At 27.5% G+C, this 15,812-nt stretch overlaps 1 protein-coding gene across 1 annotated transcript; it reads left to right on the top strand.

Moving 5' to 3' along the window:
- Positions 1 to 9,818: 9,818 nt before the first annotated feature.
- On the top strand, positions 9,819 to 14,884 carry LOC111625200 (cytochrome P450 4c3-like). Its single transcript, XM_023368280.1, has 9 exons — positions 9,819 to 9,851; positions 9,922 to 10,007; positions 10,188 to 10,378; positions 10,449 to 10,645; positions 13,283 to 13,459; positions 13,786 to 13,959; positions 14,023 to 14,089; positions 14,329 to 14,508; positions 14,575 to 14,884. Exons 1-9 carry the CDS (start codon positions 9,819 to 9,821, stop codon positions 14,730 to 14,732), a joined length of 1,263 nt encoding a protein of 420 aa, XP_023224048.1. The 3' UTR covers positions 14,733 to 14,884.
- Positions 14,885 to 15,812: the final 928 nt, after the last annotated feature.

Raw genomic sequence — 15,812 nt, forward strand, 5'->3', positions numbered from 1 at the left:
ATTTAGGTAGCTTCCAACTTATATAATTCGAATATATCTTATAATTACATATGACACTGTACTATTAAACACGGGATAAGCATTATTTCAGTTATGATATTGTTGAAAAAAAGAGAAAATAAAGAAGAAAATAACACAGAAAAATAGAAGTAGCACAAATGTATTCACCTCTTAGCACTTAAAACACTTAACATCATTACTGTTTTTATTAATACTGTATATGAAATTNAATGAGATAAAATGAGAGAAATTTTCATTTCTCTCTTTCTAAATATATTTTCTCCATAATAAAAATTTTACGTTGTTAACATCGATAAAACTCTACTTTCTGAATTACTTTTCATTATTTAATTCTTTGCAGCATTAAATTCTCTTTCTCTAACGATCATTATCTTCATCACTAATCTTAACTGATGATTGAACGACTATCATAACTGAGTTTTCTCATTTTCCATTGCAGAAAGTGTATTAAAACATCATTAAAAATGAGGGATGAAACTTTATATTAAACATATTCTTGTTGTAATAGTAAAATAATAGTTTTAATATGATATTCCATAGATTATAATTTAACAAATATGTTATAAAATATTCGAATTTCTTAACTAGTAGGTCACGATCCCCTAGAGAGATTGATAAACTATTCTTGGTAAAAAGATGGTTGGAAAATCGACTTCCATACGTTTAATTAAGGCTAATTTCATAGTTATTCTTGTGGAATTAGTTCTTCAGTAGCATAGGAGATTTCTATAGTCTTCTAGTTTTGTATATTAACAAGCAATTAATGACATGTGCCATAATTTCTCTGTACGTTTTGAATATTAAATTCTTTAATTAAATCCAATTAAATCACTTAGAGAGGTAAATTGGATATTGGGAATTTAATTTGAAACTTATTTAGGTAGCTTCCAACTTATATAATTCGAATATATCTTATAATTACATATGACACTGTACTATTAAACACGGGATAAGCATTATTTCAGTTATGATATTGTTGAAAAAAAGAGAAAATAAAGAAGAAAATAACACAGAAAAATAGAAGTAGCACAAATGTATTCACCTCTTAGCACTTAAAACACTTAACATCATTACTGTTTTTATTAATACTGTATATGAAATTTAATGCACGTTTAATGGAAAATGATAAACTTAAATTGACAATTTCGATGAGAGATTTACAATATTTACGAAATTTGAATACGACTCTGAGTGAATTATTTATTTTCTAACCTTATTTTTAAGCTAGACTTTGCAAATTTAAATTCGTTTTCTCTAGCTAAAATCTTTAGATAATTGTAATAAATCTTAATGCACTAACTGTATCAATCATCAAGCTTTATACCATTATAAACTAGCTTCTGTGAATACAAATTGTGCTTCCTTAATTCATTTTCATCAAACTAATTATAAATTCGTTATATATTTTCTGTAGAACTCGAATTACTGAGTAAATCTAGCGTGTAAGGACTAAGTGAGAAGCTCCTTTAGCGAACTTGACCTCATTAATAAAGATTTTATATCACTTCTTTGTAGTATAATCATTTCCTCATTTCCTAGAACAAACTGCAGCTTAATACATTTCCTTCCTTAAGCGTCATTACACTAAACACTCTCCTATCAATCTCAACCCTCCTTGAGTCAACTTTACCTTATTACACCTTTCTACTTCAAACAATCGTTGTATTAACCTTCTCAAACATATTAAAACACATTACTATTTACATGAAATCCTCAATTATTTTCCGTATCAACCTATTAAAATAGATTTACATACGATAACACTGAGCAACACACATCAACACTCGCTTAACTAGGGACGTAAATAAGGTAAATATATTATCTAAACGGCACGATAGCAGTTAAAAATATGGCCAACATTAATAAAATTGTTCTATCATCTCCCTGGAAACACAACTTTTAAATTAAAATACGACAATCCCTCCCTTAACGGAATTATTTGTACATTAAAACAAATTAGACGACGTATGAACATCATATGTGTTTGTTAATGAGACATTTTGCAATTTGTAACAATCGTATGAGCAAGTAAAGAACGTATCTAGATCGAATTTGCAATTAGCGACACTACTTGATACTAACAGCTTTAATTAACGTTGGTTATTAAGCCATTAGTTGCCCTGCATACGAAGACCAATTGGATAGTTTTGTTATGTGCTACCTGCGTAATAAAATTCGATAACACTGTGGGCGTTTTGTAGAGAAAATTAATGCTGTTATCTCCTCTTTCTTGCTCCTACTAACGACAAAAACTAGTTTAAAATAACGATAATAGGAAATATTTATGATCAAGAGAAAATTAGAAATGGGCTTAAATTAAATATAGGAGTATATTAATAATAAGATTAAATTTAAGAAAAGGAAAAGAATTATTTGTTTTTTTATGGAAGTACAGAAATAATTGAGAAATGAATGTAATTAAAAATGAAAAATTAGAAAATTTTGTAATTAGACAGTACTGATATTGAGATTAAGAAAGATTAGGGAAATTGGGAAAAGAAGAAGAAATGGCAGAAAAATAAAGAAAAATGAAAAAAATTTAGGCTAGAAAATACAGAAAAGTGAAAATATATAGTAAAATAGGGAAGAATAATGATTTAGAATAGAAAAAGTTAGAAAAATATAGGGAAAAAAGTAAAAATCCAGTTTGGAAAATATCAGGATGATAGGGAGAATAGAAAATTTCGTTTATAAAATATCAGGATGATAGGGAGAAAGGAACATTTCGTTTATAAAATATCAGGATGATAGGGAGAATAGAAAATTTCGTTTATAAAATATCAGGATGATAGGGAGAAAGGAACATTTCGTTTATAAAATATCAGGATGATAGGGAGAAAGGAAAANTGGATGCTGCAGATGATCTTTTCCTTGAACGGATGATATCAAGATGCTGCTGGATGCTGACGATGATCTTTTCCTTCAACGGATGCTTTCAAGATGCTGCTGGATGCTGACGATGATCTTTTCCTTGAACGAGTGCTTTCAAAATTCTGCCGGATGTTGAAAAGTTCCTTTTGTGGAAAAATGCTTTTAAATATTCTAGATAAATTGAATTTATATTTAAAAATCTATTTTAGCAAATTAATTTCATATAAAATCAATGACAAATTATGAAAAAAGTCAAAATTCTACATCTAAGAAACGATTTTTAAGCGAAAAAAAGTAATACAATAACAAATTCCCTGTTAAAATAATAAAAATTAAGTGTAGAATAGATTTTTTTTTGTTGTGTAATTCAGTTTTTTAATAAACGACAACAATAAATATATTGTATAGGCCCTAAATAAATAATTTTTTCACTTCTCATCATTAATACACAATACTTACATTTAAAAAATTCATAATTTTATGCATGTAAATAAACTAAACCCTTGTTTATAATCATTAATGATCTTATGTAGAAGTACATACTAAATTTCATTTATAAACCGTAAACAAAACATTGAAGGAATCTGTAATTAACTAGTAATTAAAACCTTCACGTAGGCTAATTCGCTATTGACGTATGATGCTAATGTTGAAAATTAAATAAATATATGAGTAATATACAAAACTAATAAAGAAATACAAGATTTTGTACGGTATTATTACTTACTTTTAAGTAAAAAAATAATAATAAAATAGAAGAAAACGTGGTGTTTTAAACGTCTAAAACTTTAAAATCATTAAAATCATTATGACAAATTATTATTAAAGAGCGATATAATTAAATTGATAACTCGATCGAGTTATGGGTCAATCATTCATAAACTAGATTTGTTACTTATTCAAAGTGACTAATAAGTGATGCACTTAACGTTGTTAGCTTCTCTTCATCATCTCTTATCGTAAATGTTAATTAAATTTTTAAAACATTAAGGTTAATAAGGATAAATTAAATAAGTTTCGTCTATATATGTGTATGTGTATATGTATAAATATATAGTAAATTTTGATATATTTTTACTGAATAATTTTGTATAGTAGAAGTGGTTAATTTCCACTTGTCTTAATTAAGTTAATGTTCATTTTCTTCTAGCAATTACTGATATTATTATCTGAATTTTTATTAGATGAAATAGGTTTTTTTTGGATGAAATTTCAGTTTTTTTAAGTATTTTATGGCGTTGAAACTAAAAAAAATTGCACATTTTCAGGTAATTTATGATAGTAAGGCTGAAAATTACACGTTTTTCTGGCTGATGTATAGTAATGATGCTGAAAATTCACGTTTTTTTTTTCAAGTAATATGTAGTACCGTTGCTGAAAATTATACAAATATAACATATAATGCTACTACCGAAAATTACGTACTTTTATGATGATATATAATGCATAATATGAATGATTTTGAGGATGTGTTAAATTGTGTATTAAGTTTTTACAGGTAAAGGGTGTTCAAAAATCAAATTACATGTAAAAATATGTTATGAAAAGTCCATTAACTCATCAAGAACACTTGATGAGACACTACCTATGTGTGTCCTTGTGAGAAAATTACGAGCACTTCTATCTTAAATACATTGAACTTTCTATTTTTAACTTAACTTCGTCCACCTACTTTTACGTTTTAAATATTAAATGCTTAACTAAAACTATCTCCAACTAAGATATATGACGTGAATTCCACTTTCTCTTATTAAATTTTCCATGCCTTCTAGCATCAGAATTACACACGACTTTCTTAAATGACCCAAATATTCTCTCGCTTATAAACTCAGCACTTTCCATTACTAAAAATAGCCAAAAGGGCAACATTTACTACGAAAATTTAGGGATTTTTCTCAAGTTGAAACGTTGGCAAGCGATCAGATCGATAAGTAAAATCCCTTTCGTGACAGAAACAAGGAAGATATCTGCTGATATATCACTTACAAATTTGATCAAAGGGTATAATTTTGCTTTAAACGATACACTAAAGTAGAATTTTCTATTTAGTTTCGTCACGATAATGGTATAATGACCTTTCTCCACGCGCGAATAAGCATTGACAAGTTAACAAGATGATAATGGATTTCATAATACTTATACTACTATAGGAACAAGAAAGTTCTTAACTTGATAAAAAATATATATATATATATCAGCAGAAGTCTATAAGATTTAGGTAAATTAGCTAAAAGTATGAGAGAGAATCGGAGAGAGAGAATGTCATATCCCAACAACACATTCAACATTTTATTGTTTACTTATGTCACGCTAATAACTCCCTTACGCTTGAATAAGCATTGACAAATTGATAAAATTAAGAAAATTAAACAGTATTTATAATACACAGTAACATTACTATGCTACAAAGGACATAAAAGCATCGCTATCTCATAAAAACAATGTCAGAGAGTAAGAATTTGTTAAAGGTTAATGTTCTTGTTAAAGATGGGGATGGAGAAGAAAAAATAAGATTAAATTTTGGCCTTGTAAACAAATTAATACCCTAGAGTTGTAGTGCATTTCTTAGATTGGTTAGAAAGATATTAAAGAAGATTAAATCTTTAAGAATCGAATAAAACTGCTAACTTATACACGTGGCAATCACTTTAATTGAAGTACAACACCGCAAATGTAAAGATTTACCACTTAATAACATCCTAAATAAATCAAGAATATAAAAATTTAATATGTTTTACAACTTTATATTTATAAATATTTGCTAAACTTTCATAAATTAACACGCAAAATTCGATCCTGTTCACGACAGAAACTTGGAAAGTTAATAGGAATTTTTCATACAAAAAAATAAGGTGTAATATTCTTTTAAGCGTAACACTAATTAAATATTATAATAAGTTAAGTAATTTGCATAAAATTCTTTGATATAATTTATTCTAAACCGTGTCACATCATCATCATCATCATAACTTCTTTTTCGCTGCTGCGAAACTTTCATGCGAAAATGTCAACCCTCCCCCCTTTCTTCGATTAAAGTTTAATTATAAATTATTTTAATAAGTAAATGACACTAAAAATATGTTTTTTTTTAATGTGTTAAAGTGTCGTTGACACTACATTCTGGCATTAAAATTATTGATGAGTGATAAACACTAGATTTGCTACAGTTGTAAGCATGGTTGCACATCAACACACGAAGAAAAGGAAAGATAAAAGCATTAATATCGAACGTTTTTTAATGAAATACTTTGGACTTTCTAACAAACATGTTTTCCACTTTCTCGTGTAAATATTTATTTAAATCGTGTGTGAACGTGTCTGTCCGTTTATTGAAATCTCTGTTTTTATTGTGTTTAAATTCGTCGAGAAATTTTCTGCGCTATTTCTCGTCATTTCAAATTAATTTTAATGTTAATAAATTCTACTTTTGTATGTTAAATTATTACTAAGTACACTGATTGTTGACTGTAATTAGCGCTGTGTAATTTAGTACAGAACTAAGTACGTACACTGATTTTAGTGAAACGCTGTTATCCTACAGGAAAAAAGGGAAATTTCCTGTTGGTTCCACCAACGTGGAGTCCCAAACCAATCTTTTATAACAAGATATTTTCCCCAAAAACATTCCCCCGAAGAAAAATACCCGAATCAACACTGTACCCGGGATCCCCTAATTAAAATTCACCTGGACCTCATGAAGCCATAATGCACCGCTGCTGATTTTTAACTAGAATTAGTGCTGTGAAAAGTATTATAGTTAATACATATTACATTACACTATATGATATACTTAATTCTGTCAGTATAGCATTGTACCTATTTAAAATTAGTGATGTTAAACTAGTGTTTTACATTGTAATAACTGAAGTACAGTGTTACTGATATTAGTGCTTTGTTAGCAATCAGCAAAAATAAAAATACTGTACATGCAGCATATAATTGAAACTCTATAAGGCTATAATTGAAGATGAAAACATTCATAAATACTTCCTACATAATTATTTCAGTAGGATGTGATATACACTCTTTAAATAGGGCAATTCTGTGTTACGCTTAAAAAACTTAAAAAATTCTTTTAAGAATTCAGAAGAAATATGTTAAGAAATATTTTTTTAAAAATCCAGCAACAAGTTACATAACTTTCCCGGCTATTATGAGATTTTATTTAAAAAATAACTTTTATATTATTAATCATAATAAATAAAATTGTGTGTGGAGCCATCTGTTATGAGATTTTGTTATAAAACTTTTTATATTATTAATTAATGATAAAAAGCTTAATTTTTGATGGTTGTGACGAGTTTTATAAATCATTATAAATGCTAATAACGAATAAAATCGCCATTAATTCCAGAACCCCATTCGAGAACCACACGTGATTCTACTTAAATATATCCACTGTTTGGAGGTTATTTTGTATGTATTTCATAAATAAGCATTTGTTAAATTATTTTAACAAGTTTAAAAAGGGTTTAAATTTATTATTTTTAACACTTTTTCCTCTGGAAAAAATTGATATTGAAAATATAATTATCCATCGCACGTATACAGAGATAAATAAATAAATAATAGTAATTGTAATCATATTAAATATTTAAATAAATAAATAGAAGTATAAATTAATGTTTTATTAATTTATTAACTTACAATTAATAACAGAAACACGAAAAAATATATATAAGCACACCCATGTTTGTGTCTCCTCTTTATACTCTGATTAATGAGAGCGTAGCAGAGTTTCTCATAAATAATGGAATTTCTAACGGAAATTGGAATAAACATTAGAGAAAATTACGTTTTTTAAATAGATTTTTTTTTTCTAGAATAAGTTTTAAATTGTTTTGTTTCTTTCTCTGTTATTTATGCTTCGTTAACTATACCTTTATATAATGGCTACACTCATAAAATTGCTCTATACTTTGTAATTTTGACGGCTTATAGGATATATATTATGTAACTTATAATTTTAGTTTAAAAATATGTAAAAAATAGCTTTTTCTATATCTTAAAATCAAAAAATAACTTTAATTAGCATGAAAAAAACCTTAAAAATGGGTAAAATCGAGTATAAAGTCAGCTTGATTTCGTCAAGATTTATCCACAATAATTGGCAAAATTTTTTAGAAAATTATGTATAAAAACTGTGTACGAAATAGAAGAATTTTGTGCTGCAAAGTACGTAGAAAAATTTGCAAATATGTATTATAATTGTGTATTTTACAAGCCTGTAAATACATAAAAATATGTAGGCCTATACTACATAAAATGTTATACAGTCGACCCCACTATAACACTGTTGATAATTCCGTTTTATATGAATTCCATGTTGTACGAGTCACTTAGATTTTACAAATACGTGTGCCGGGCTAAAATTTGTAAAATCTAAGTGACTCGTACAACATGGAATTCATATAAAACGGAATTATCAACAGTGTTATAGGGAAGTCGACTGTATATACTGTATATATATATATTGTACACAGCACATAAAAATTTTGCGTAAATGAACACAAATATGCGTGAGAAATCATTTGTATACATGAAAAATGTGCATAAAAGGGCATACTGCATGCTTCATCTCTTAAAACTCTACTTGTATTAAGTGTATAGAAACCAGGCATTGTTTATAAATGCCTAAGAAGAGCAATGTTAGCATGCTTAACAGTAGTAAAATGCCTACTTTCGATCAGTATAACAGAGACTACTTATTGAATATAACATTCAATAGAGACTTCACTAACTAGAACAATTATTATTAATTAATTAATACCTACTAATACCCTATCATCTTTTTTTATAATAGGATAACCAATAGGTAATTATGATGATGATTTATGATGATTAATGCGACTAATCCTTACAACAATCGATCTATAGAAACAAAAGTTTTGAATGCATCTTCACATTAGCCACGTTCATTTTTGTAGGTAGAAAATAGTAATTAAAAATTAAAATATCATTTAAAAAACAATTTTTTAATATAATTAATAATTTCTTTTTTTAATTTACACGTTAAATCTAAAATTTCCTTCGATTTTTCTCAAATTTAACGTCAAAAAAATGACTCATTTCCAGTCTTCAAGCGCCGTTTTCATGAACTTTGAACCTTCTAGTTACGTATTTAATCGTTGTTAAATATAGAAAACACTTTTCCAAATCAGTTAACACAAAGTTTAAATACTTTCCCGTGTATTTTTATACAAAAAACACCAATTAAAATGATTAAAACTTCGATTTTTTTAACAGTTTCAATAACCCACCCGCTATCCTCTTTATACACACTCTTCAAAGTGTCCTAATTGTGTTCAATAAGTTTATTGGATTATCTAGTTTACGTCACGTATTAAATATATTTAATAAACTTGAAGAAAATCATTTAAAATTATTAATTTTTTTTCAATGATGATGATGATGATGGACAAATTCTACATACGAAACAACGATGATGAATACAGAAATATTATAGAAAATTCTGCTTATATTCTTGGAATTTCTATAATTTTAGCTATATTTACTCTCCTAATACACATATATATTGATTTCAAGAAGAAAAATGAAATTTTATGGAATTTACCAGGTTGTAAAGGCAATCCTTTCTTCGTATCTTGCGCTATTATCAAATCTATATTCAATCAGAATGTGATAAATCCCAATGTGTGTAAGTATATAGGAAAGGGTGAGATAGTTGTAAACTTTTTTTCTATTCTTTTCTAAAAGATTCAGTTATAAGAATATTTTTTATAGAAAATATACTAAATTATCTTTCTTTTAAGGCTATAAACTTGAAAATATTTTATTATTTTCATACTTTAAAAAATTTTTGAAAATTATTATTTTATGCTTCAGTAATTTTTCAAACTATCTGTGGAATTTATAACCTCTTTTCTAAAGAAAAATTTGCAAGAATTTGGTTCTTTTTTAAACCTATGATTATTTTATACACTCCTGAATCAGTAGAGGTGAGTTTTATTTATATAAAAATTCATATTAAAATGTATTATTATTATTATTCATTAAATTATCATTCAGGCAGTGCTTAGTAGTAATACAATTTTGGAAAAGAAATTTGAATATCGATTTTTGGGTCCATGGTTTAAGTCTGGTTTAATTACTAGGTGATTATTTTATCGATTATTCTTTATTTATTATAAAAAGCANTATAACCGAGTGTCGTTATCTGCGGGGTCATAATTTCAGTTCCATAAAAGTATCAAGTCTGTTTAAGAATCTATTATAAAAATCATTAATTTAATGGCTTTAATTTTATTAAAAACATCATTTTTTTAAAATCTTAGTAAAGGTACTAAATGGCGTATAAGACGTAAATTGTTAACACCATCTTTCCACTTTCGTATATTAGAAGATTTCCTTCCAATTATAGACTATCATAGCCTGATTTTGGTCCAAAATTTACGATCAAAAGTTGGCCCACAACCTATAAATATAGTCTACTGGGTGACATTATACACTTTGGACATTCTATGTGGTAAGAATAAAGTGAAACAGTAAGTGACAGTAACGATTTTATGGCTCACAATTGTTGTATCTTTATATAGAAACAGCAATGGGTAAGCAAATCCAAGCTCAAAAAAATATAAATAATCCTTATTTGGAGGCTCTAAGGAAGGCTTCTGAGATATTTTTATCGAGAATTTCGAAGCCTTGGTTATGGTATGATACGATATTTCAACTCAGTTCAGAGGGGAGGACTTTCAAGCGTTGTGTGGACGTTATGTGCAACTTTTCAAGAAAGGTAAGATAATCCTTCGAAACCTCTCACTAAAGTATTAATTATCATCTTAAGGATAAATATTCGAAAATATAAATAAATGTAGAGATAAACAGTAAGGGGGAGTAGGTTTATAGTTGTGTTATTTTTTACATTGAAACAGCTGTAATGAGTGCAGATCTACACTTAATAACTGTAGATAATCCTTATTTAAAGGTTTTAAAGAATATTTTAGTTGCAAGGATATAAGTTTAGAAGGAAGAAGAAAACTTTCTAACATACAATTTTATTCGTGAATCTCAAGCGTTGTGTCAACGTTACGAACAATTTTTCAAAGAAAATAAGCAGTTTGTGTGAATTATTTGAGATTCTCCGCCCAAAATATCGATTAGTATTTTCATTTGTAACACTTATAAATGTTGAATAGAAGTTAAATTTTAATGGTTTCTTCCTCGATTAGTTAAAGTATCGCCAACGTCGTTAAGTCACTTAAGCGTGTAATTTTCTAAATTGCAGTATTAATTAATGTATTTAGAAGATGTCAAAGCAGAATTTTATAAGGAAAAAGTTAAAAAATTTATTATTAAAAAAATTTTAAATTGCTTAAAAGCAGCTAAAAAAATTTTTTTCAAATATTTAGGATTATTTAAAAGATCATAATATAATAAAAAAAATTCAAAAAGCACTAAAGATCATCCAAAAATCGCATTAAAAGGCACTAAATATCATCCAAAAATCGCATTAAAAAGCACTAAATATCATCCAAAAATCTCATTAAAAAGCACTAAAGATCATCCAAAAATCGCATTAAAAGGCACTAAATATCATCCAAAAATCGCATTAAAAAGCACTAAATATCATCCAAAAATCTCATTAAAAAGCACTAAAGATCATCCAAAAATCGCATTAAAAGGCACTAAATATCATCCAAAAATCGCATTAAAAAGCACTAAATATCATCCAAAAATCTCATTAAAAAGCACTAAAGATCATCCAAAAATCGCATTAAAAGGCACTAAATATCATCCAAAAATCGCATTAAAAAGCACTAAATATCATCCAAAAATCTCATTAAAAAGCACTAAAGATCATCCAAAAATCGCATTAAAAGGCACTAAATATCATCCAAAAATCGCATTAAAAAGCACTAAATATCATCCAAAAATCTCATTAAAAAGCACTAAAGATCATCCAAAAATCGCATTAAAAGGCACTAAATATCATCCAAAAATCGCATTAAAAAGCACTAAATATCATCCAAAAATCTCATTAAAAAGCACTAAAGATCATCCAAAAATCGCATTAAAAGGCACTAAATATCATCCAAAAATCGCATTAAAAAGCACTAAATATCATCCAAAAATCTCATTAAAAAGCACTAAAGATCATCCAAAAATCGCATTAAAAGGCACTAAATATCATCCAAAAATCGCATTAAAAAGCACTAAATATCATCCAAAAAAATCACATTAAAAGCACTAAAAATCATCCAAAAATCGCATTAAAAAGCACTAAAGTTCATCGAAAAATTCGCATTAAAAAGCACTAAAAATCATCCAAAAATCGCTAAAATTATCTTAAAAAGTTCAAAATAATTTTTAGATGCTTTTGGAAAAATTATCTAAAATTATTTAAATTCATTTATACAGTAAAACCTGTTTAAAACGAAACCCGAATAAAACGGAAACCGGCCTAAACGGGAAAAATTCTTCGTAACAGAGTAATTTTCTAAGCTAAAAAAAAAAAAAACACACACACACACCTGTTTAAAATGAACCTGAAGAAATATTTGATACCGTGGGATTCCGGTTTACACAGGTTATACTATACTTTTAAAAAATATATATATATTTTTAAATAACGGCAAGAAAAATGTAAAAAATTTTAGAAAATAAAAAAGAAAATTTGCCATTGTTTTGTTCACATCGTTTTATTGTTATATGTTTTCTGAATTATAAGATTTTTCATTGAGTAAAGTGCTTTTAGATGATCAAAAAAACGATCGCAATAAATTTTTAGATGATGGAAAAAATGTTAAAATGACAGTTTAACAACACTAAAATTGATAAAAATATTTCTTGACAATACAAACTTTTTTAAAATATGCATTATAAATGTCAGAAATTACCTAAAAATACCCATTAATGCCATTAAAACTTGCTAATTAACCTTTGAACTCGAACCTTTTTTTTCGGCCAAAAATTCTTACAAAATAACCTGTAAATAACGACCATTTTTATGTTCTCGTCAGTGTCCGTTATCACAAGTTTGACTTGTATACATTAATTAAGAAACAGTGCTACTTTAGTAACAAAATTACTACTGTAACAACATTAATTACTGACATTAGAAACATCAAAATAACAAATAAAATAGAATAATTTTGGCAATTTAAAACTAATAATAGAGGCGGAATTCAAAAATTAAATTTCTGAAACGAGAGCAGGGGGGAGGGGAGGGGAGAAATGGCAAAATGTAGAAGGTAAATTTGCATAATTCCATTTAAAGGATGCAAATTGCTCGGGTCCAACCATACTTCATTCAACAATAGAAGCTTTAGTGTATCTGTTTCAACGCATCAGGGGATTAAATAGAGTTAAAGAGATAAACAGTTATTATCATTAATGATCATACTAGTCCCCCATATTATCTTTACTAAAGGTAATTTGCGAGAGAAAACGAGAATTATTATCTGAAGTCGAAGGCAAAAGTTACAAGAATGACAATGTTATAAGAAAGAAGAAAGCATTCCTTGATCTTCTTCTTCATCATCACTTGCAAGATGGATCGTTAACTGAGGAGGATGTTAGAGAAGAAGTTGACACTTTCATGTTTGCTGTAAGTAAATAATTATTTAAGTTCTGATTGCAGAAATGGTAAAGGAAACAAACCGGAATTTTTATCGATTAGTTCGTTTGTTTGTCTGTACTAATCTGCTAAACTATTCGACTTTATTTAGTATTGTAAGGTAACGAAGTTTATTCTAGTGTTTTAACTCTCTTACTACGTTCTAAAATATATAATTAATGCTTAGGAATTTATAAAATATATAAAGTTAATTATGTTCTTTAGTGTTTTATGATACATAAGGACGTACTGTACAACATAATTTATCCTGTAGATATGATACTTTGAGCAATTTTAATGTTAAAAATATCCTTTAGGGTCATGACACTACAGCAGTAGGACTTTCATGGACCCTCTATTTAATTGGGGTTTATCCAGACGTGCAGGAAAAACTTAAGGAAGAGATAGACTCTATTTTTGGTAACGATAAAGGAAGAGAAGTGACTATAGAAGATTTAAGACAATTAAAGTATCTTGAATGCATCATTAAGGTAAATTACTTTCATTCTATTTAAAGTAATTTAAATATGATGCTAATATATTATACCTTACAGGAAAGCCAACGTCTGTACCCATCCTTACCACTTATAGGAAGGGAAATTCGAGAAGACGTGACGATCAGTAAGTTTTATTTTAATATAAGAACTCATCAAACATGGATACCAGATCATTACTCTGTTAAGATATTGTGTCCTTATAGTGCCATTCTTTATGTGCTTTAGAATTTAGATATGTTTGGTAAGCTCTTACGTTTAAGGTTCTCTTGTGCCCATGATTAAAATGTAATCCTCATAGATAACCTGCTAGTGTCTTCGTGCTTAAAACGTTTATGTATAAAACTTAATTATAGATTTTTTCAGATGGTTTTAAGATTCCTGGAGGAACATCCTGTTTAGTAGCGACATATATACTTCATCACAATCCTGACGTCTATCCTAATCCGGAAATATTTGATCCTGATCGTTTCCTACCAGAAAATATTACTGGACGACATCCTTATGCATATATACCTTTCTCAGCAGGGCCAAGAAATTGTATCGGTATGTACTTTTCAAGAATTATGTATAGAAGATAATACAAAAAGACTTATCTAATCTACTATTTAGGTCAACGTTTTGCCATGATGGAACTGAAAGTCGCGATTGCTCATGTTATGAGAAACTTTACCATTCGCTCTCTAGATCATCGAGATAAGCTTCATCTGACAGCAGAGATGGTACTTAGATGCTCTGAAGGATTGAGAATCACTTTGGAGGAACGTTAAAGAAGATCTGACTTCTTACACTAGGAAAATAAATGAAGACAGTTCTTTGTTCTCACTCGCTATCGTTTAGGTTTTGCAAGAGAGAACACAAAGTTAATTCTTGTAGACATTAATGGCTTTAATCTCCTGTTGTTATAGATCAAATATTGTACTTCGTTGGCTCTTTTACCTCTTTTCTTATGAGAGAAATATTTCTAGTATAGGAATAATATCTTCTGTAGCTTCTGTCTTTTTAATTCTTTACTCAAATCTTTCAGTTTCTAATATTAAGCATAAGAACAATGCCAGAAACAATTTAAGAAACAGGAAACATATTAGTAACCAATGAAGAAAGAAGACGAAGAAAAGATGCTCTTAAGCGCCAGTAATGTCGCTGTTGCTGTTTTAAGAGCATCTCTTCTTGTCTCCTGAATCTTCAAGAGCATCTTTAAGATACTTTTAACATACTTAACATATAAAATTTCCTAACTTTTCCAGCTTTTTCATTCGAATATATTGGCAAGTTTAAAATATTTCCAGTTGTATAGATTAGTAAATAAATATAAAAATTAAATTAGCCTATAAGAAAGTTAAGAAAAGCAATTTTCTTTAACATAATTTTTATTTTATTAATTAAAAAAATTAAGAAAGAAAAGAAGAAACATTATTCAATTTTGTCTATGTTAATCAAATGCATTTAAAAGGTAATTTAATCATAATATTATCCTTACGTTTCGTTCATTATACGAATAAGATGCTTCTACTTTATACAAAAATACGAAATTTTATTTAAAAAATTAGTTTAAAAACCACATAAAAAAAACCTTAAAAATTCTAGAAAATTGCTCATTTTTATTATTTATTCTTTTAATAAAATTTAAAACCCTTAGAGTAATAAAGTAAACTTTTATATAAAGATAAGGTAAAACAAGTCGTATTTTAAGCTAAGATAATTAATTTTTAAAATGAAAATTTATATAATTTAATAGTTTAAAAGGAAAATTAAAACCTTTTCCGAGAGAAATGTAATAAAATATTTAATTTAATTAAATAAATAACATAATTCTAGACGTTTAATTATCATCACGAAGATTTTCTTTC

The sequence above is a fragment of the Centruroides sculpturatus genome, unplaced genomic scaffold, assembly GCF_000671375.1.
Source record: "Centruroides sculpturatus isolate CEXI.00-Female unplaced genomic scaffold, Cexi_2.0 scaffold456, whole genome shotgun sequence".
In the NCBI taxonomy this organism is placed as follows: Eukaryota; Metazoa; Arthropoda; class Arachnida; order Scorpiones; family Buthidae; genus Centruroides; species Centruroides sculpturatus.

Coding starts and splice junctions, on each gene's coding strand:
- LOC111625200 (XM_023368280.1), top strand. CDS start 9,819: ATGATTATTTTATACACTCCTGAATCAGTAGAG. Junction 9,852..9,921: donor ACACTCCTGAATCAGTAGAG/GTGAGTTTTATT, acceptor ATTATCATTCAG/GCAGTGCTTAGTAGTAATAC. Junction 13,460..13,785: donor TTGACACTTTCATGTTTGCT/GTAAGTAAATAA, acceptor AATATCCTTTAG/GGTCATGACACTACAGCAGT.